Source organism: Microplitis mediator, chromosome 8 (assembly GCF_029852145.1).
Source record: "Microplitis mediator isolate UGA2020A chromosome 8, iyMicMedi2.1, whole genome shotgun sequence".
Lineage (NCBI taxonomy): Eukaryota > Metazoa > Arthropoda > Insecta > Hymenoptera > Braconidae > Microplitis > Microplitis mediator.
The window spans coordinates 9,038,777-9,060,151 of record NC_079976.1 but is presented as its reverse complement, the minus strand read 5'-3'; the positions used below and the strand labels follow the sequence as shown (position 1 = coordinate 9,060,151).

Below are 21,375 nucleotides of genomic sequence, written 5' to 3'. Positions count from 1 at the left end.
GAAATATATATGTTTTTTGATCTTTATCATGTCTTATGATAGAAAAATATACAGCAAATACTGTGTACACCACAAATCATAAATCTCGTGTTATTGTACACTGTAAAAAAAACGAGAGTGAATCCGGAGTGAGTACGGATTTTCTTTCAATCCGAATTCATTCCCTTACTCGGAGTTCAGGAGTTTTTCCAGTGGAGTGATTCCGGAGTAATTTGGAATTTATTTAAATCCACATTCATCCTGATTCAGTTTTAATGTTAAAATAAACTCCCTTTCAGAGTGAATTTCACTCCGAGAAGATTAAATAAATAAACAGTCATCCGCTTTGCATTCACTTCGGATTTAATTAGCGTTCACTCCGCAAATTTTTTACAGTGGGTAAAATTTATTAAGAAGATTATTGAAATTTAATCAGGACTAAATTCTGAGGTTCTTCGGCATCTCTGTCAGTTCTGTTTGCTTGAGTAGGTAACACCTGTTACAGGTAATTAATAGACATTATAGCACTGGATTAAAGTAATATTTATTAGGTATAGATATAATATAGACAGGCTACGACGTTTATATGGTACATAGAGCGCACGAATTTTCGAGTAATTTATTTATACTTTATCTTCATTCAAATTTTAATTTATTTTTTCTGTCTATGTCTACAGTTTTATTACTCATTGCTTTAATTAACACACATAGATTAACAATTTATACTTTTGATGAATAATAATTACCAATAAGTATCTAGTATATGTTTGGTATAAATTAGGATCAATAACAAAAATATCTGTTAACATAAATATGAGCAATATTTGCAGTCTAATATTTTTCAATTACATTTTTTAACATAAAATAAATTTTTTTTTTTATTAAATAATAATTAACAATAAATAACATTACTAATTAAATTCTAATACTGTTTAGTTTTTTTTTCACAGCTAAACTACGGGAGATACGTAAAAAAGTAATGAATACTTTTTTATGGGAAATTTTATTCTCTACAAATAAGGTATTCATACTTTTTTATGTATCTCTGATAGTTTACGTGTAAATTGAGTTTAAAAACAAAGATCAAGTATAAGTTAAAAAAAACTTTATTCTATAGAATAAAAAAAAAAAAAATTAACAATAATACTGTTTGTTCTGTTGACTAAATAATATTGATAAATAATAATTATAATTGAGTAATAAAATATAAGTACACTGTAAAATATTTGTGGAGTGATCGCGGATTAAATCCGGAGTAAATGCGGAGCAAATGACTGAGTATTTATTTAATCCCTTTGGAGTAAAATTCACATCGAAGGGGAGTTTATTTTAATATTGAAACTCCGGTTCTGAGTGAAATTTACTCCTACAGGGAGTTTATTTAAATACAAAAACTCCGAATCGGAGTGAATGAAATTCGAAATCCGAATTCACTCCCAATTTTTTACAGTGTAAATTTTTTTTGTGCATTTTTTTAATAAATAAAATAAGTTCGAATTTTTTTTATCTAATTAACAACAAAAAAATTATTTAATTTTAAATTTATGTGCATTATTTTTGGTTAAATATTAGTGTGCTTATTAATTTTTGATTTATCTCTAATAAATTTTTCTAATAAATATATTTTGACATCAAAATTTTTCTGCAATATTAATTACATAATTTAATAATTTAATACTAATTAATGAATAAATTAAACTAAATTGTACAATTTTTTTAATTGCTTATAAATTAATCGAAACTTAAAAAAAGTATACAACAAAAAAACTAAAATGAGGTATTTTTGTTTCTCTTTCTTATATTTTTTTTTTTTTTGTAGAGTGCAATGAAGCGTTGGTTTGTTGCTTGTTTAAATTTTAAAATGATTTAATTTTAAAGGTTTTAATTCTTTTCATATTGAGGATATATTTATTTTAAATTTACGCTTGTTCTGATCGACGCCTTCGTCCAGGACCACCGGCATAATTGGCAGCAGCCATACCCATCAAATGTTTAGCGGTCTGTGAACCGCTAAATCCCCGACTTAGTCCAAAATCGAGCCCATAAGCGCGTTTGCTGTTAATTAATTATTAATTAATAAAACAATTATTATTTTGCTTAAAAAAAAAGATTTTAGGATTGCAATCAAATTTAAATTTTATAGTTTTAAATAAACTCACTTTTCTAATTCTTTTAGTTTGTAATATTGTGCAATTAATTCATAAAATGCTTGTGGGTCATCTTCTAGTTGCTCCAAATAAAGTTGCCGTTCTCTATAAATTTATAAAAAGTATTAATAATCAAAAAAATTATTTAAATGAATTAAAATATAAAATCAATTAGTAAAATGAATTTAAATGTTTGTGGGTATGAAATTTTTTTAAATCTCTTGAAATATAGAGAAAATTTTAATTGGGATTGTTTAATATTTTTTAACGACTTCATTAATAAAAAAAAAAAATAAAAACCAATTTATCAATTAGTCAATTAGCGAGACAGTGATAATTTAATAAAAAAAAAAAAATTAATCAATTAAATTAATTTAAGTTATTTATGATGTATTACATAAAAAAAAACTTACGGAGGAAAAGGTGCAGCATCAATTGAATCGATGACTGTTAGTATAGTTACGGCGGCTATAACTAACAATGCCAGTGTTAATTGTTTCTGCATTTTGTCTGGGTTTTGCTTTAGTTTTTCTGTAAAACTGAGCTGGAACAAAAAAGAATTTTTTTTTTATTTATTATGACAGCAATTTATAATTTAAAAATTACGGTTCGAAATTTATTCATTTATTATTTGACATTGTGGTCTATTTGAGAAATGAAATAAATTATTTTTCTGTATAATAGTAATTAGACCTGTTTATTAAAGTCTCCGTGAAATGACCACTTTGGATACACTTTTTTTTTATCAAAGTAAAGCTTTAAAAAAATTTAATTAGACACAATTTCTTTTTATTTTTATTTACATGGCCGAGTAAATATAATTTATTTATTCTTGTTTTTCATGATTTATAATTACACACCTCGAACGCGAAGCGGAGAGGTAGTGCTCTACTGTCACCAAATTTTTATATATATAATTATATATGTAATTATAACGACCATAATTTATAGTTATAAAATAACAAGAATAAATATAATTTTTTGGAAATAATAATAAATCCCAGTTGCATTCTTAAAGAAGTCTTACGTAAGTTTGTACACAGAGAAAAATGTTGGCTCGAAACTTACTAATTTTTATTATGCTGTCGACCAAACTTGAAACAGGAAGGAAAGCATCCAAACAAATATTAGGCTCATACGAAAAATTATTATGTTGCATCAAAATTATCATAATGTATGAAAGCAATTGTTATTAAAGCTTGTCGATATGTTTCTCGCGTGTAGTAAGTATTGTCATATAGCATAATAATTTTTCATTTGAGCATAATAATTCTTTGGATGCTTCACTTCCTGTTTCAAGTTTGGTCGACAGCATAATAAAAATTGGTAGGTTTCGAGCCAACATTTCTTTCCGTGTATTTTCAGCCTTCAGCAAGTCTGCATCATCAGTCTTGGACAAGTCTGAGGCAAGATATTTCCGTAAGATACGTTAAGTAAATCTACTAAGATGCATTAGCTCAGACTTGCTGCAGAATTGCTTAAGATACCAGGACATGGCCACTCTTACTTCGTTATTTCGTGAGCCGTCTATTCAGCATTAGTCTAGTAAATTCAGTGGCGCCCACTACATAATATTATTAATTTGTAGCACTTTAAATTTAAATGAGGACCATTGGATCAGCTATAGGTACTGTGTGTTGAGCTTGGAGTGATTCGTAGAAAAAGAAACCCGGTATCTTAAGCAATTCTGCAGCAACTCTGACCTAACATTGATATTTAGTAGACATATTGGTCAAGAATTGCTGTAGACTGTTTCTACAGATTTCCGTAAGTCTTTAAGAAGAATCTTAAGCAAGACTTGATGAAATCTTTGGCAAGTATACTTATGAAATATGTCTTCTTCAAGTGTAGTATAGTGGCGGATAGCTCAACTGGTAGAGCACTCGGCGCGATACCGAATTGGTCTGGGTTCGATTCCCAGTTCGGGCTATCTATATTTTTCTCAATTTATCTATAAATTGTCTCATTGAGAAGGTTATTTGCATGTTTGCATGTTTAGGTCTCCACTATATTTAAATGGTTTAAATCTATCGCAAGAAACTTGTTGAAGGACATTCGTCTAGTAACTTGTTTAAGACAATGCTACAAGGGAATAATAATAATAATTATTATTGTTATTCTAAGAACTCGTCTATAATTATAATCAATAAATAATAATAATAATAATAATAATAATGATAATAATAATAATAATGGAAAAGTACATGGATATGTTTATTAAAAAGATAAAGGTGGAAATAAGTTGTCAGTATATCTTTTCACTTAATTTAATATTTCTTTTAGTTATTTAGTTTAAGTAAAAGTTTGTTTTATCGTTCCTGTTAAAGGAAACTTAATAAAATACCTCTATTGAAGTTACGTTGTATACTCTACATTATATAAATTCTATATATATATATATAGATCTATATAAAATAAAAGTCTTGAGTTTAGTTAAGTTGGTTGGTAATATATAAGTGTTGCCTGAAGGGGCAAATGGGTTCACTAAGATAAGAAATGAGTTGACCATATACACGAGTAAGGCGGATTATATTTAACTTTAATGATACTTTTTTTATTATTTTCATTACCCTTTAAAATTTTACTTCCTTGCATTTAAATAATAATTCATAAATCAAAGTAAAAATTAATAATTTATGCAAAAATTTTGAGTTAACTTACCAATTTTTTTTTTTTACATATTTTGTAGTTTTGTTTTCATGGGATTATCAAAAGAATATAGAAAGCCAGTTATATTTTTTGTTTTGTTGGTAAAAATAATTTGAGTGTTTGAAATATTATTTGGTCGTATTATTTAACCGCGTGTCTGTGAGATCAAAGATCAAAGGATGATATTGAGTAACAAATGGCGTCGCAATCATTCATAATTCAAGTTTTGTCGTGGGATTAAATTATCATGTCACTAGATCGTATTATGTCACCGTCACATAGAAAAATGATATTTATAAAAATATATTTTTTTTTTAATTACTGTTTTTCTCTTTTCACTAATTTTTTTCAAAATTTTTATGGATTAATTAATTTTTTTACAATCTCATATTAGTCAATTTTATGATATAAATTTATTTTTGATCCTAAAGTTTCAACAATTTTTGGATTATTTTTTTCAACACATTAACTACGAAAAAAAAAAAACTAAAAATATGCACATGTAGAAAATCAGAAGAACTATAAGTGCAATTTTTTAAAATATTTTATTTTTTATAATTTACTGTTTTAAAAAAATTTCAAAAATTATTTAACGTCGGCTAACTTCGCGTCATATTTATTTGTACCTGTTTTTATAAGGCATAAAATTTTTTTTTCTGTGACGTACTTTAGTGCTGAAAAATATTAATTCCGGTCACAAAAATTGACGTAAAAACGGCTTAAAAAATAATAATAATTATAAATACAAAATTAATATCACTAATGAATTTAATACTCTTAGTATCATATTTAATAGTAATTAACACTGATCAGCTTCTGATTGTAGTTATCATTAATCCGATAAAAAAAAAACATTTAAATCTCAATAAATTAATTGTGATGACAATATTGCGTTGATTGAGCGGATTTAATAAAATGAATACTGTTAATTAAAATAAAATAATATATTGAATTATATTATTTATGACTAAATTATTCAATTATATAAAATAAAAGTATAATGAAGAGCAATAAGTAATCCTAGTATTAAAAGGAAAATATCTCTTGAGTTTATGGAGCATGTCATTTAATTGAAACTTGTATTCCGAGTTATGAGTACAGAAAGAAAGAGAGAGAGAGAGAATAAACTCGTTGGACTTGATTGTCCTATTGCTATTTCTCTGCTACTTTATTTCATCTAATATCTTTGTTTAATTAATTTTCATAAAATTAAACTCTGTTTAATAAAATAAAAACCCCAACAAAATTATAATTCGCGAATTCAGAAATAATTTTTTCTTTAAATTTATATTGCGGTTTAATTATTAGAGATACGTAAAAAAGTAACAAATACTTTTTTTTAGCAAATTTTATTTTCTATAAAAAAGTGTTCATTACTTTTTTACGTATCTCTAATAGTATAAGCGTGAAAGGAAAAATCATTAGACAAGTAGTAACAATCGATATAAAGTCGGACATTTTTTTTTCTCGGTAATAAAATAAATGTTTCCTATGTGCCCACATAGCACATGGGACCCGCATCTCTAATGAAGCATCTAAGGTCACAAGTTTTTTTTTTTTATTTACGGGAAATGAGTGGACGACATGAGAACGAGGGTCGAGAGCTTAAGTTGTTTAAACTCTGGCATTATGCATTCAGTTTTTTTTTTTTTTGAGTCCACTACGAATAATTTGATAGTAGAGACTTGTTTTGTATATATATGTATATATATATATATTTAGATAAAGTAACTGTATATGTAATCCTGTATTAAACAGAGCGCATTGTCCTTTTTATCTCTATCACACTTGAATGAGATTATTATTTTTATCTTACTCGCAAGTTTTCGTGTCACGTTTTAAATTTCTTTTAACCGTCACGCAACTTGATATTTTCAATATATCAGAAGATTTTTAATTATTGATCATTTTTCCAGGACGAAATATATTTTTAAGTTGAGCTTTTTGCAGTTCAATCAAAGTAAATGACCTAGTACCCGATTAGGGAACGAGTAATCGATCACTCCGTGTAATTGTATATCTACATTTAGTAACATTTAGTACATATAGATCATACAAATATATGAGTGATCAGGTACTAGTTCCCTGATCGAGTACTGGGTCTCTTACTTTACACTGTAAAAAATCAGGAGTAAAGTCGGAGTGATTACGGATTTTATTAAAATCCGAATTCACTCCGGTCCAGATTTTAACACTTAAATAAATTTATATTCAACAGAAACAGCTTTTAATTAGAAACATAATTATTTCAATGAATAATTAATTCAGATATTAATAATTAAACTTAAAATATTATGTTTTTAATTTATAAAATGTTTTAGGAACTCACTAAATTATAATTTCATATGAGGTAAAAGCCCCTATACCTGCTCACTTTTTATTGGAGTGAGAGTAAATCACTCAATATAAATTAATAAATAAAATGAAAAACCATATTTTTTTTATAGTTATTTTTTGAAGTTTCGAGTATTAAAATAAAATTTTAGTTTGAAGAATAATGTTGATAATTAATTATTATTAATTTTTTAAATAAGGTCTTTAAGTGTACCTATAGTCGCTCACTAAAAGTTGTCGTGTACCATTCATTACTCAATCAACACATGGCCCTATAGTCACTCAAAGACAATATCAATTAAACTATGATAAGTTTATTGATTTGGAAAATAATTTATGAATTATACTACTGTATTCTTTCATAATATAAAATTTCATGAATTTTAAAAATGTATTTAATAAGATGTAGTTATAGCAATTCTTAAAAAATTTGACGTTACCTAAATTTAATCTAACGAATGAACGTTAAAGTAAAAAATGCCCGGCAGAGCGCGATTTTGAAAACAGTCATTCAATTTAAATTTATAATCTATTATAAAATAATTTGATACATCATATTTTAATATATTTAGATTCACAAATAATCAATAATAATATTTTTAGTTGTAATTTTTTTTGATAAAAATGATAGAAAAACGACTTAAACAGTTAAAGTGAGCGACTAGTGGCACTGAAAATCTTAAATTATTTAATAGCTATAGTGACATCGTTTTTATGGGAATATTTGATATTTCGTTACAATATGAAATGTTATTTTGTGATATGGTCGATATAAGTCGTACGGTTTGTGACCCTGTGAAAGTTTGATTATCAGCTACTTATAATTTTTGAAAATCATCTTGCGTGAATATATAAAAAGGGAGCTTAGATTTATTTCCGTACTCAATATGAAGGACAAATATAAAAATAAATATAAAAGACTTAATCTCACTATGTATTAGTAATTTGTTTGATAATTAATATTTTCTGAAACTCCCTGAGTGAATTTCACTCCGAAAGGGGATTAATAAATAGAAAAATCATCCACTCCGCGTTCACTCCGCAAATTTTTTACAGTGTACTCGTAAAATTTCGAATGCTTGTAACTACTGATGCATTTAATATTGATCAACATTGACGAACATTAATGAAAAAGAAAATTTATGATCGATAAAAAAGCCCTGATTCATTTTCCCCATAAAATTGATCCCAGTATCTTGAATGCAAACTATAATTAGCTGTAAATATATTTACTTTTTATTATAATTAAAAAAATTAATATTTCAGTGAAAATTATTTAAAAAATTTGGTTCAATTTCTAATTGATAACAACTGCAAGTAATTTTTTTAAAAATTCTATATTATTAATTAATAAAATTTCAATACGATTGTAACAGTTAAAAGTTATTCTATATTTAAAAAAAAAGAAGGTAAGGTAAAAGCCCCTATACCGGCTCAGTACCATTAGTCGCTCACTTTAACTGTTTAAGGCGTTTTTTACAATTTTTATTTAAAAAAATTACAACTAAAAATATTATTATTGATAAATAATTATTTGTGAATCTAAATATATCAATATATGATGTATCAAATTATTTTATAATAGATTATAAATTTAAATTAAATGACTGTTTTCAAAATCGCGCTCAGCCGAGCATTTTTTACTTTAACGTTCATTCGTTAGATTAAATTTAGGTTACGTCAAATTTTTTAAGAATTGTTATAACTATATCTCATTAAATACATTTTTAAAATTTATGAAATTTTATATTATGAAAGAATAAAGTAGAATAATTTATAAATTATTTGTCCAAATCAATAAACTTATCATAGTTTAATTGATATTGTCTTTGAGCGACTATAGGGCCATGTGTTGATCGAGTCATGGTACATCACAACTTTTAGTGAGCGACTATGGATACACTCAAAGACCTGATTTAAAAAATTAATAATAATTAATTATCAACATTATTCTTCAAATTTTATTCTAATACTCGAAACTTAATAAAATAACTATAAAAAAAAATACGGTTTTTCATTTTATTTATTAATTTATATTGAGTGATTTAATCTCACTCCAATGAAAAGTGAGCGGGTATAAGGGCTTTTACCTTACTGCCTAAAAATGCTCTTAAATAATATTGTTTATTCCAATGATTTTGATTGAAAAAGAAAAAAACAAAAATTTGCTTCCTACAAAAAATATCTCCCATATTAAGAAATAGAAGTCTTGAAATAAGTAACTGTTTTTGATTAAAATGTATAAATATGTTGAGTTGAGAAAATAAATTTTTATTCGAGATAAAAATTTGCAGATAACATTAAAAAATTAAAAAAGAATAATGTTTTTATTTCATTTACAAATACATCGGTGTAAAGAAAAAATAATAGTGTTGTATACAAAAAGGCGTGTATTTTTACGATAAAACCAACTGAAAATGAGATAAATTTACAAAAACGTTACCAAAAAATTTAAAAGAAAAAAATTAATTAGGTCAGGTACAAAATAATTATCTAAACAATTAATAATTAATAATTATAATAAAAAACACCCACGTATCTTTTTAGTTTAGAAAAAATTTTCTTTACATTATTTTTCTTTCATGTTTACGTTTGTGGGTTGAACTCAGGTTTTGTTTGTTCTTTATTTTTTGTTTTACGCTCGTAATGTTAAAAAGCGCTGCGAACACGTGGGGTAATTAGTACTCAAGTACCCGTGAAATAAGAATGCTCATTTTATTTTACGTAACAACTGTACTAGTCTAAGTACTTTCTCAATGGATTATTTTTAGCATAAAACTTTTCGCTCTTTATTCACGGGTAATTTCATAATTATAATAACATTATAAATTTTATAATTTCGGTAATTAATTATTTTGAAAATAAAATATTTATTCTTTGTACACAAAAAAAAAGATTTCTTGTCGCAAGAAAAGTTTTTCATTAAGAATTGAAAACTACAATTTTTTTGCGACTAGAAAAAATTTTTTTTTTGCCTCAACAAAAATTTTTTCTCGTCCCAAGAAAATTTACGCTTTCAATTCATAATTCGAAAAATTTGTTGGAGCGAATAAAAATTTTTTGTGCCAAGAAATCCTTTTTTTTTCTGTGAATATAAAATAATTTATGATTAAATTATATCACGAATAATTTCGTAACTTGACTTTTATCAAAAAATTATCAAGCTAAAAAACTAGCTGAATTTTTTTCTAATTAATTCCTACATAAATCTTTGAAATCTGATAAAACATGAAAGCGCAAGAGCATCAAAAATATTAAATTTCAATGACGAAATAAAAAAAAAAGTTAAAAACGAATTAATATCACACACGACTTTGTTATAAAATAATGTCAGACACTCAATACCCAAATAAATATCAATATCTATGTATATTAAATATCATCATCAAAATGAATTCAATTATCACCCGACTATTTGTCTTTGGTCGAAATAAACACCCACAAAATTTCCAATTGCAACATGATAACAACACCGACAACATGCTTGTTGTGTGTCCCAATAAAATTCCATTAATATTCAACATTTTATCGAGCGTATAAACCGATAAACGTTCAATCACATTAACATCCCTATAAAGAACGAATTAAATTCTGTAAAATTGTGTAAAATAAACCTCTATTATTTTCTCAGATAATATATCAGTGGATAGGAAAAAAAAAACTTTTTATTCATTGATTGATTGAGTTTACTAAAGTTTAACCAAGATGATTAATTATACTGATGGATAAGTTATACATATATATTTATTATAGTCGATTTACTCACTTCCGAATGCAATTACTTAAATGATATATCCTAGAGGAAACATGACATTTGCAATTTAATCGACGGTTTCCTCGACAAATTCCTTGGGTTTACAAACTATTAATTTATATATAAATACATATATACATATGTATATATGCAAGTCATTGTTTATAGTTTTAAACATGATTTAAAGTTTGTTTCACGTAAATTTTATTAGTAACTAATTTAAAAGTTGTCTATAGTAAACGGTCACATTTAATAAATTAGTTAAGAAATTTAGTGGTTAGTTAATAAAAAATTTTTATTTAAATTCTATAACCGTTTGAAAATAACTACAAAAAACAACCCGAGTAAAAACATTTAAAGCCAAAAAAAATAATAAAATTTTTTCTCGGCCGAAAAGTGGCCGACAAAAAGCCAGGTAGTGAACACGCGGCCGAAAATTATCTAGGCCTGAAAATGGCTGACAACTTGAAAAATTTCTGTTCTATATTGAGTTGCTTGAAATTTTTCCAAGTTCTATAATTTAAAAAAAAAAAAATATGGCCAAAAATAGGCTGACTGAATTTATCGGCTGATTTTCAGTCCAGGGTGGCCACAAAGAAATGATTTCAAAACTCCCTGAGATTTCCCGGTTTTCTAGTAAAGTTTTTCACATTTTTCCCTGATTTAGAAATTTTATTCGTATCATTTAGATATTCAAAGTTTTTATTATATTTTCATTTTTAATAATTAAATTTGATAATTAAATCATGCGAGAAACCAGAAAAAATAACAATAAAATAAATTAATATTGCCTACTTTTGATTATTCGATGTTAAAAATGTATAAGTTAAAATATTTAATAAGAAATTTTATGATTTCAATAAATTTAAAATACACTGGTTACAAAAATTAAGGGATATTAAAAAAATTTCAAATTTTTTAGTAATTTTCAACAGTTTATAACTCGAAGGAAAATGGTCGTACAATAAAAACAAAAAGTCAAACTGCAGCTTCAAGTGTCTAGTTTTCTGATCTGGGTCTTTAAATTTTTTTATTATGCACGGTTCCGGAGCAATCAAAAATCAATCTTAATTTTCGAAAAAAACTTATTGAAGCTCGAAGACCGTTTTTAAGACGAACAAAAATTTGGTAAATTTCTTTTTCGATAGTTTTCTTAGGATTACTCCGGAACCGCACATAATTATAAGTTTAAAGACCAGATCAGAAAACTAGACACTTGAAGCTCCAATTTGCCTTTTTTGTTTTTGTCGTATGACCATTTTCTTTCGAGTTACAACCTGTTGAAAGTCACTTTAAAATTTGAAATTTTTTTTATATACCTTCATTTTTATAACTAGTATATAATTGAAATTTTTTAAAATTTTTAACTGTTACAATTTAATTCCCGGATACTTTTCGAAATTCCCTGACATTTCCATGATATTTCCCGGCTTTCCCGGTTCGTGGCCACACTACAGTCAGTTTATGAAGAATAATAAAATTTCGGCACGTTTTCGTATTTTTCCAAAAAAATTCTACGGCTTCGGCGTGATTTCGAAAAAATATTTTTACCCGGGAATAAATTTATGTTTAAAAAGTAATTAATAAACTTTCGGAACTCATATAAAATTAATTTTATGCTCATTAAATAGCAATGAAGTTTAAAACTAAATTAATTTTTTTATCAAACAGTTGATTGAAAGCATCGCATTTATTATTTATTACAATGATTTATTACTACTTGGATTAAAAACTGAAGAATTGCTATAATTAATCAAACTTTAAATATATGAAGAAAAAAAAATTGACAAGTTATTTCGTAATATAGAATTAGTTTAAAATTTATAAATTAAATAATAAGATAGATATTTTTAGTAACTGTATTAATATATGACATTTAAAGTGGTTATATACATCCTCTAAAGTATTTTCTCTTGTCTTGTTCTCTCACGAGCTTTATTGTCTGTATACTAGAGAAAATCGCTTTGAAATAGCGATACAACATTCTAGAATTTATGGAATTATTAAACGTCAGTTTAAACTTTTTTAGAAATTTGATAGTTTCTTTTTTTTTTTTTTAATTTAATAATAATGATAGTGTTGTTTGATGAGGATAATGGTGTCATTTAAAATGTAACAATAAATCGAGGGTGGTTAAAAAAAAAAAAAAAGAAAAAAGAGGGAGAGTTAAATAAATAGTTAAAGAGAAAAAGCATTTAAGTCAACTCAATTTAGAATGTTGTACTCTAACTGTCGAGTTTCGACGATGCACTGGGGAGAGCTTTGACTGAGATAGGATTTCGGTTTATATATGTTGAGATATATATCTTATCCCTACTTGTTACTGTTATTATTATGGGATCTAACATAATTATTCTATTTGAAATTGAGATTATAAATAATTACGTTAATTTCAGTCTCCTGTAATTAATGAATAATTCAAAATTTTTTTAACTTAAAATAGGGAATTAGAGAAGGAAATGTTGTGGGGTAAATCAAAATGGAAATAAATTTTGTGGAACTAAAAGCTTGAAATTATTAGATTATTAAAAACTTTTTATACCGAATAAAAAAAAAGTTGATCTATGATTTTTTTTATTAAACGACCGATAAAAAAAGCCAGAGAATTTTTTATTGACTTCGACGAGATAAACTTGCACTTCCGCCATTAAGACATTTAATAAATTTACAAAATCAAACGTTTTTTTTTTACTCCTAAATCGATCCAACAAAAATAATCCAGACTAAAATTAATTATTATCATCAATCTACTTACTTATTTATTATTATATGAATAAAAAAAAAGTTGTAAAGTTCAGAAAACGTCAACTTTGTTCTAGTTGAATGAAAAAAAAAAAATATCTCATTGAGCTGTCATTTTTATTCTATTATTATTATTTATTATTCATTACTAATGTTATTGAATAATCGATAATAAAAATAGAGAAGCTTATAATAGATAAATGTCGTCAGCTCACAAAAGTTTATAATACGATAACATAATAATAATAATGGATTCCACATTTGCTGGTACTGTAAATCCAAGTACTCGTTAGTCGTTATTACAGAACATTTAACTATGCTTAATGCATCTGGACATGAACCGTGATGGTTATAATTGTAATACTCGTAATAACAATAATAATAATAATAATTATTATTATTAAGATTGATTATTAAAACATAATATCAAAATTATAAACTTTAAAGTAAATAGAAAAAATTAATTAATTAAATTTAATCCTGAAAATACTTGAGCATAAATTCACCAAGAAAAATTTAAACCGCAAAATTACGCTGGAGCTTTTTAAAAATTATAACAATTAATTACTTACATACTTAATTAATCAATAATTGAACTTTAATAAAAATTTTATTTGCTCATTACTAAGTATAATAAAAAATGATGCATTTAAAATAACCGTTAAACAGGTCAAGTGTATCGGCTTTTGTTTATTATTATTTTTTATATTGTTTATTATTATTATTATTTTTTTGTTTTTATCTACTTCGCTCGGACGTAATTGAATAAACCCTAAAACGAAGAGCTTTTTTACCGGGTTGTGTTATAGATGATTTTACTTGAATAACGCGAGAAAATATTAACAATACGATGACTCCCTTCTAATATATATAGATATATATGTATGTGTTGGTTACTAGTACCTTCAGGCAAAAGTTATGAATAGAAAAATTCGTCTATTTAATTTATCATGCCACTAATATTTCAGTGTCACAAATAAATCGAAATCAATTTAACGTACAATTTATTTCATTTTCTGTATATTGTTTAGTTTTTTTTGCTTTGTTTATGATACTCTATTCTATTCATCTTTTAGTTTATTTATCTTGAATAATAAGATAAATATGACAGGTATATAAATTTATTTATTTTTTTTTTTCGGCAAAAGTTACTTTAATACATTGTTTTTTTTTTCAACTATAATTTGAACTAAAAAACAATTTCCACACTCACTGTCATTTAGTTATTTGATGATTTCATAAAATTGGAGTGCAAAAATCATAAATTAATTCTTTTTCAAATTAATTGGTTGTAAAATTATCACCAGTGAAAATAGAATTATTGACGTTAGTATAAAATTTTTGGTTATAAATTTTCAGCAGCTCAAGTTGATAGATGAAATTTTTTAATATATTTTTTAAAATAAGACATTAATGGTATATTGTGTGACAAGGGATGAAACAAAACGATTTCAGACCAGAGTGAAGTTGGCTGTCCGAGCCGTAGGCGAAGACTGATACCACCCGCAGTCTGAAATGGGGTTTCATCCTGTGTCACATAATATTTTTCATGATTACTTGCATCGGATTACTTGGAACTTAAAGTATTAGTGTCAGCAGCCAAACAGAAACAAGGTAATTTATCACCAATGCTGTGATCAATTATTAGCGTATGCGTAAATGTGATTTGCAATTTACAATTAAGCAGAAACCATAAATACTGTTTATTATTTACACTAATTTTTATACAACTTAATTACAAAGTTAAAATTGACGTTTACGTAATAGTATATTGTGTGACAAGGGATGAAACAAAACGATTTCAGACCCGTGTGAAGTTGGCTGCTCGAGTCGTAAGCGAGGTCTGACAACACCCGCAGTCTGAAATCGTGTTTCCTTCTGAGTTTAACACACTATATTTTTTTCATGATTACCTGCATTGGAACTTACACTGAAAAAAAAATTGCAGTAAGAGGAGTACTGCTAGGTTATAGTAATCATCCAAAGTTTGGAAAATCGTAGATTGTTAATGTAGCAATACTTTATTTGCGTAAAGTCTAGATTGCTATTTCACCCATAGAGTGTTTTGTTCAATCAACTTTCTATATAGATGATTGTTACAGTATTACGTATTGCTATATTAACAATACGTATTAATATACTTACAATCCGGATTGCTGTATTCCCCATAATTGGTATTACTGTTAACGATTCCTACACTGTGAAAAATTCCCAACAAATTTTACTATGGGTGCATAGTAACACTGAACTATAAAGAAACTGGTACAAAATTTACAAGTGTCCTATAGTAAACGTATGCGCATAGGCCACGATCGTGTAGTCTGCGCATACGTTTACTATGGGACACTTGTAAATTTTGTACTAGTTTCCTTATAGTTCAGTGTTACTATGCACCCACAGTAAAATTTGTTGGGAATTTTTCACAGTGTAGGAATCGTTAACAGTAATACCAATTATGGGGAATACACCCAAAGAATACAGTTAAATTGACAATACTTTTATTTAAAATTGAAGATAGTTAATGCAGCAATCTAGTATTGCCAAGTTGACGATATATTTTGTTATGATAACTATCTACCATTAGCAATACATCAAATGGTTACGGTAACCATATTTTTTTTCAGTGTAAAGTTTCATTGTCAGCGGCCAGTCAAAAAAAAATTAATTTAAGACCAATAATGTGATCAACTCTTAGCAAAATCGTAAACTGTGATTTGTAATTTATAATTAAGCAGAAGATATAAACAATAAAATTAATGATCTGAAATTATTATTAAACAAACGACAAGTATCAGAGTTTAAATTACGAAAGCCTTTAGTCAGCGGGTAGAAACATTATTTGTTTCTTCCCAAGGGACAAAGCCTATATATGTTTCTGCCGCTGATTGGAGACATTCGTAATTTACGCGTTTCCTAATATTTGTTTGCAGTATTGGACTGAAATTATCTTGTTTCTACTGGCTGTAGAGATACTGAAAGTTTAAGTTTCGATGCTGGTATTGTGAAAACATAATTTATATAATTTCTGAATGCATATTATTATAACTGGCTGAGTCTGCTGAAAGCTTTAAGAAACTCTGACAAAGCAAAAGGCTACTGTCCTATTCATATGTATACACAAAGATACATAAGTGTATAAAATCAACTGATATAACAGAATATTTAGCTATATCTCATAAATTTGCTTTATATGCTTTGATATTAACCAGTTATTTTAGATATAAATCTATTCTATGAGCATATATATATTTTGCCTTGGGCAACTTGTGGTCCTTTTGATCAAAATTCATGTAAATTATAATAATAAATAGTAATAATTATTATTATTACGTCACAAAGTCTAAGTATCAGATTTTTTATTACAAATTAAAATTAATTATTTAAATAATCGATGATAAAAGTAATTATTTTTACTATTGTGAGAAAAAAAGTTTGATAATTAATTAAATAATGAAATTTAATTTAACTTTTATTATTTAAGAAATAGTGTCGTCACTTTTTTAAAAGCTCTTATATACTCGCGGAGGATGTTAAGCATACGAGAATATTAGCCATAAAAATATATGACAGAGAGTATGAGAAAGGGGAAAAAATAATAAAATAAAATAAAACGAAAAAGAAAAAAGGAAAGATAAAATCAAGATAACGTTATTTTGTACTTAACATTTTTAAAGTTGGGTATATTAGTTTTACACTGAAAAAAATTTTTACTCGCCTCAAGAAATTTTTTGCTTTATGAATCGAAAACGAAAATTTTTTTGAGGCGAGATAAAATTTTCTTGAAGTCAGAAAGAATTCTTTGGGTCGAAAAAAAAATATCGTGCGTCAAGAAATTTTTTCTAGCTTTAAGAAAATTATTGTTTTCATTTCGTAATGCAAAAAATTTCTTGCAACAAGAAATATTTTTTTTTCTTTGTAGACTGAGAGTTTTTGTGTTAAAAATTGATTTTTTTTTAGTTATTCATAAATATATCGCGTTATTAATTCCAAAAGAACTTATATTTTCATACGTGTTTTTGGCTTTAGAGATTTTCCTACACTGTTGGAAATATTCTGAAATTTAATAAACTATCAAGTGTATAAAATTTCATAAATCGCGTTCTGAAACTGATTTAAGAATAGAAAGTTCTAAATTTTCAGACAGCAGTAGAAACTTCAAGTCATATTGCTTTCAAGAAAATTTTCTGAAATTTCAGTCTTCGCTCGGGATATTAGGCAACTTATTATGAAATTTTAGAACACGGTATCAAATTTTAGAAACGCTTGATTGTGCGTTCTCAAATTTTATAAGAAGAACTGAAAATCAAGAAATAATATTAAATATTAAGAAAAGAAATATTGCTGTCAAACAAGTATTCTGAATTTTTACACGTTAAATTAAGAAATAAAACTTTTAAATATAATACTTCCATTTGATTTTTAATTTTTTGTTAAAAATTTCACAAAAGTGTAATTTTCAGAAATCTTTCATTCTGAAATTTTAAAACTACAAATTCTTAAATTTCAGAACAAAATTGTGTTGAAAATTGAGATATAACTTTTTTTCTGAATATTAAGAAAAACTCTTTAACAGTGTAAAGCCAAGAGCGCGTGATTTTTTTTTCAATGGCAATAGACTTATTTTAGAACTAAAAATTTAAAAAAAATTTTGAAAGCCTACACTGAGAAAAAAAAATACTTTTATCAAGAACATTTACTTGATACAAGAACATACGTTCTTGATAATTTTCAAGAATATACAATTATTGTCTCAAGAATTCGTAGAATTGAAGGAAATAATTTTTATTTAATTCAAGTAAAGCTATTCTTTTGTTCACTCATAATATAATATCAAATTCATATAATAACAAAAATAAATTTAATGCTCTTTTCTCAAGAAATTGATAATTAATAATAATAAAATAAATATTTTGAACGGATTTCTTGAACCAAGAAATTCTTGTTTGGAAAATAGTAATTTTTTTTCTCAGTGTAAAGAGCGCTTGACTTAAATTATTTGCCCTTTTGGCTTTAAAATTTTTTTTTTATTTTTGAGCTTCAAAATAAGTCTATAAAATTATTTGGAGTAAAACAAAAATTCTACGCCCTATTGGAATTAGTAACGCGATATAAATTATAGTTAATCCCAATTAAAATTTATAAAATAATTAAAATCAATAAATAATTCCAATACTTTCCGTAAATTAAATCAGGCTTATAAATAAAAAAGCTAAAACTTTTTAAAAAAGTTTTAGCTTATTTCAACAAATTCTTTTATCTCCTTAACTTTTTACATCTATTCGAAAACAAGAATAAAAAATAATAAATAATTTTTTTTTTATGTTAAAGTTTAAAATTTTTTTTTCTGCATTGTTAGAATTTTTTTATTTTATATAAATGGGTTAGGACACTGTTGAATGCTGTTCCAATTATGATTGTAGTCTTGGGAGCGTAGGAGAGAAAAAGGAAAGAGAGAGAAACAATAAGTAAAAAACTAGTGATAACTAACAAAACGACTTTGAGTAAGTTTGTCTTGACACCAGGGACTAACTTGAGAATAATTGTGTTACGAGTAAAATAAACTCGTTCATAACAGTCACATATATATATTTTAACCTTCACACATTTCTATTATCGCTTTTTTACTTTCTATACAAACTCTACTGTTATGAAAGTTAAAAAATTTTATTCAAAAAATAATTAACTATTTTTTATTACCCATTAAAAATAATTACTGATGAGAATATGAAAAGTTAAAAAATTAAAAAATTACTTTTTTTTTATTCATATTGTTATTGCAAAAATGGAATTACTTTTTTGTGATAAATTGTGACAATTTAGAGTAAATTTAAAGAAAATAAAAAAAATTTGTGATATCTCTGGTAAAACTTTTTTTTATGGACTAAAGATTCTGAGAGATTGCGAGTTTTCGAGTTTTAAAAGTTTAAAGTTCAATTCCCGGGAGATATTTGATATTTTAAAAATAAAATTAATTCATTGTGTTCAGTATAAATTGGTCGGATGTTTAATAAATTTAAACTGATCAATAATTTTTATGAAAAAAAAAAATTAAACTGTTACAACTGACAGTGGCGCTTCTGATAAATTTAAAAAATGAAAATATTTATAATAATAAAATAAAAAAAAACTTACGTTGATGAAAACTTAAAATAACTGAAGAAATGTCAAAGGACTCGATGACACACTGATGAAGTCAGGAACCAATATGCAGGACAAGAGCGTTTGAAGCTTTTATATAAGCCCGAGACTCTTGCCGGCAACCACCGATTCATCATCCCCTTCAACCCCTCGTTTACTTGAACCCCAAACCCACCACACGATACTCGACCAATCGAGTCTACTTCCATCTCCTCTCTAGTTCCACTGCCCTCATATACATACACTTGAATCACCCCTCAACTCTTAGCTTGAAACCCCTCTTTTAAAAGTTTTGAATCCATTGACTGATGCTACAGGTGCCCCTTCGATACAAATCAAAAGTCAACTATCTTTATTATTTTTTAATCATCTCCAATCTACTTTTTTCCCGCGTATTATTTTATATTATTTTTTAAACTTTTTAACACATAAATTATTTAAAATACAAATTTTGTTAATTTAGTAACTTTTAAATTGTAATTAGTTAATTGCCTTAAGGGCTTGCTGTTAAATCTTGATAAATTTATACGTTCAATTAAACTTTTTAAATATATGTAGCTTAAATAACTTTGTTTAATTACTTTATTTATTTATTGAACACAAATTTGTTTGTTTGAACAAAAGTTTGTACACTGAAAAAAATCAGGAGTGAATCCGGACTTGATCTCAATCCAAATTCACCCCATGCGAAGAGAATAGGGATTTTTTTTAAAGCGGATTTCGGAGTGATGCGGATTTTTTTCAATCCGCATTCACGCTGGTCCGAAGTTTCAACGCAAATAAATTTTACGATACTGAAACAAGCCGAGGTCTAATAATTTTTTGATTTTTTTTAAAACTATGCATTTATAAAAAAAAAGTATTTTTAAAAACGTAGAGTCTAAAGATACAGAAAAAAACCTGTGTTCGAAATAGCCGACCGTGTGGCACGTTATTGTGCCGCACGCTTATCCCTTATTCCATCCCACCTCTTTCTGTACACTTATCAACGTTGTTTTAAAAATTACACCTCTAGTTTTTTTAGTGCATATTTTTAGTTTGTTTTTGTTTTAATTTAATAAAAAAAAAAACAAAAATTGTTAATTGTCTGCTAACTTCAGGATCATTAAATTTATATTTAATAGAAATGACTTTCTTCATGAGGATTATAATTATTTTAATAAATAATTGACTCAGGTATTAATTATTAAACATAACATATTATGTTTTTAATTTATGAAATTCTTTATTAGTTCACTAAATTATAATTTTATAATGGACGTCGTGAAACCATTAAATTATTTAATAGCTATAGTGACATAGTTTTTTTGAGATTATTTTATATTTCTGTACAATACAAAATTTTATTTCATGGTAGGGTAGAGGTACCGTTTTTGGCCACCTCAGAGCCAGTTTCAGACACTTTAAAAATTTAAATAAAGTAATTTGTAAAAGACGCAATAACACAATTAATTTTTCAACTGTGTACACTGAGAGAAAAAAAAATTAAATTCAAGTAACCATGTTTACTTAACTCATAATACTGAAAACAAGAAAAAATTTACTACATCGAAGTATAATATTTCTTATCTTTATAACAATTGTTTGAATCTACTCATAAATTTCTACAGACAATGCATTTTTACTAAAATT

At 26.0% G+C, this 21,375-nt stretch overlaps 1 protein-coding gene across 2 annotated transcripts; it reads right to left on the bottom strand.

Moving 5' to 3' along the window:
- Positions 1-505: 505 nt before the first annotated feature.
- LOC130673029 (diuretic hormone class 2-like) lies at positions 506-19,893 on the bottom strand. Of its 2 annotated transcripts, none has more exons than XM_057477884.1 (4): positions 19,738-19,893; positions 2,540-2,670; positions 2,139-2,231; positions 506-2,034 (listed from the first exon to the last, which is right to left on the bottom strand). In XM_057477884.1, exons 2-4 carry the CDS (start codon positions 2,629-2,631, stop codon positions 1,899-1,901), a joined length of 321 nt encoding a protein of 106 aa, XP_057333867.1. In that variant the 5' UTR covers positions 2,632-2,670; positions 19,738-19,893; the 3' UTR covers positions 506-1,898. The 2 variants fall into 2 exon arrangements, with proteins under 2 accessions (XP_057333867.1, XP_057333868.1); XM_057477885.1 differs by having other exon boundaries at positions 2,540-2,665; positions 19,738-19,841.
- Positions 19,894-21,375: the final 1,482 nt, after the last annotated feature.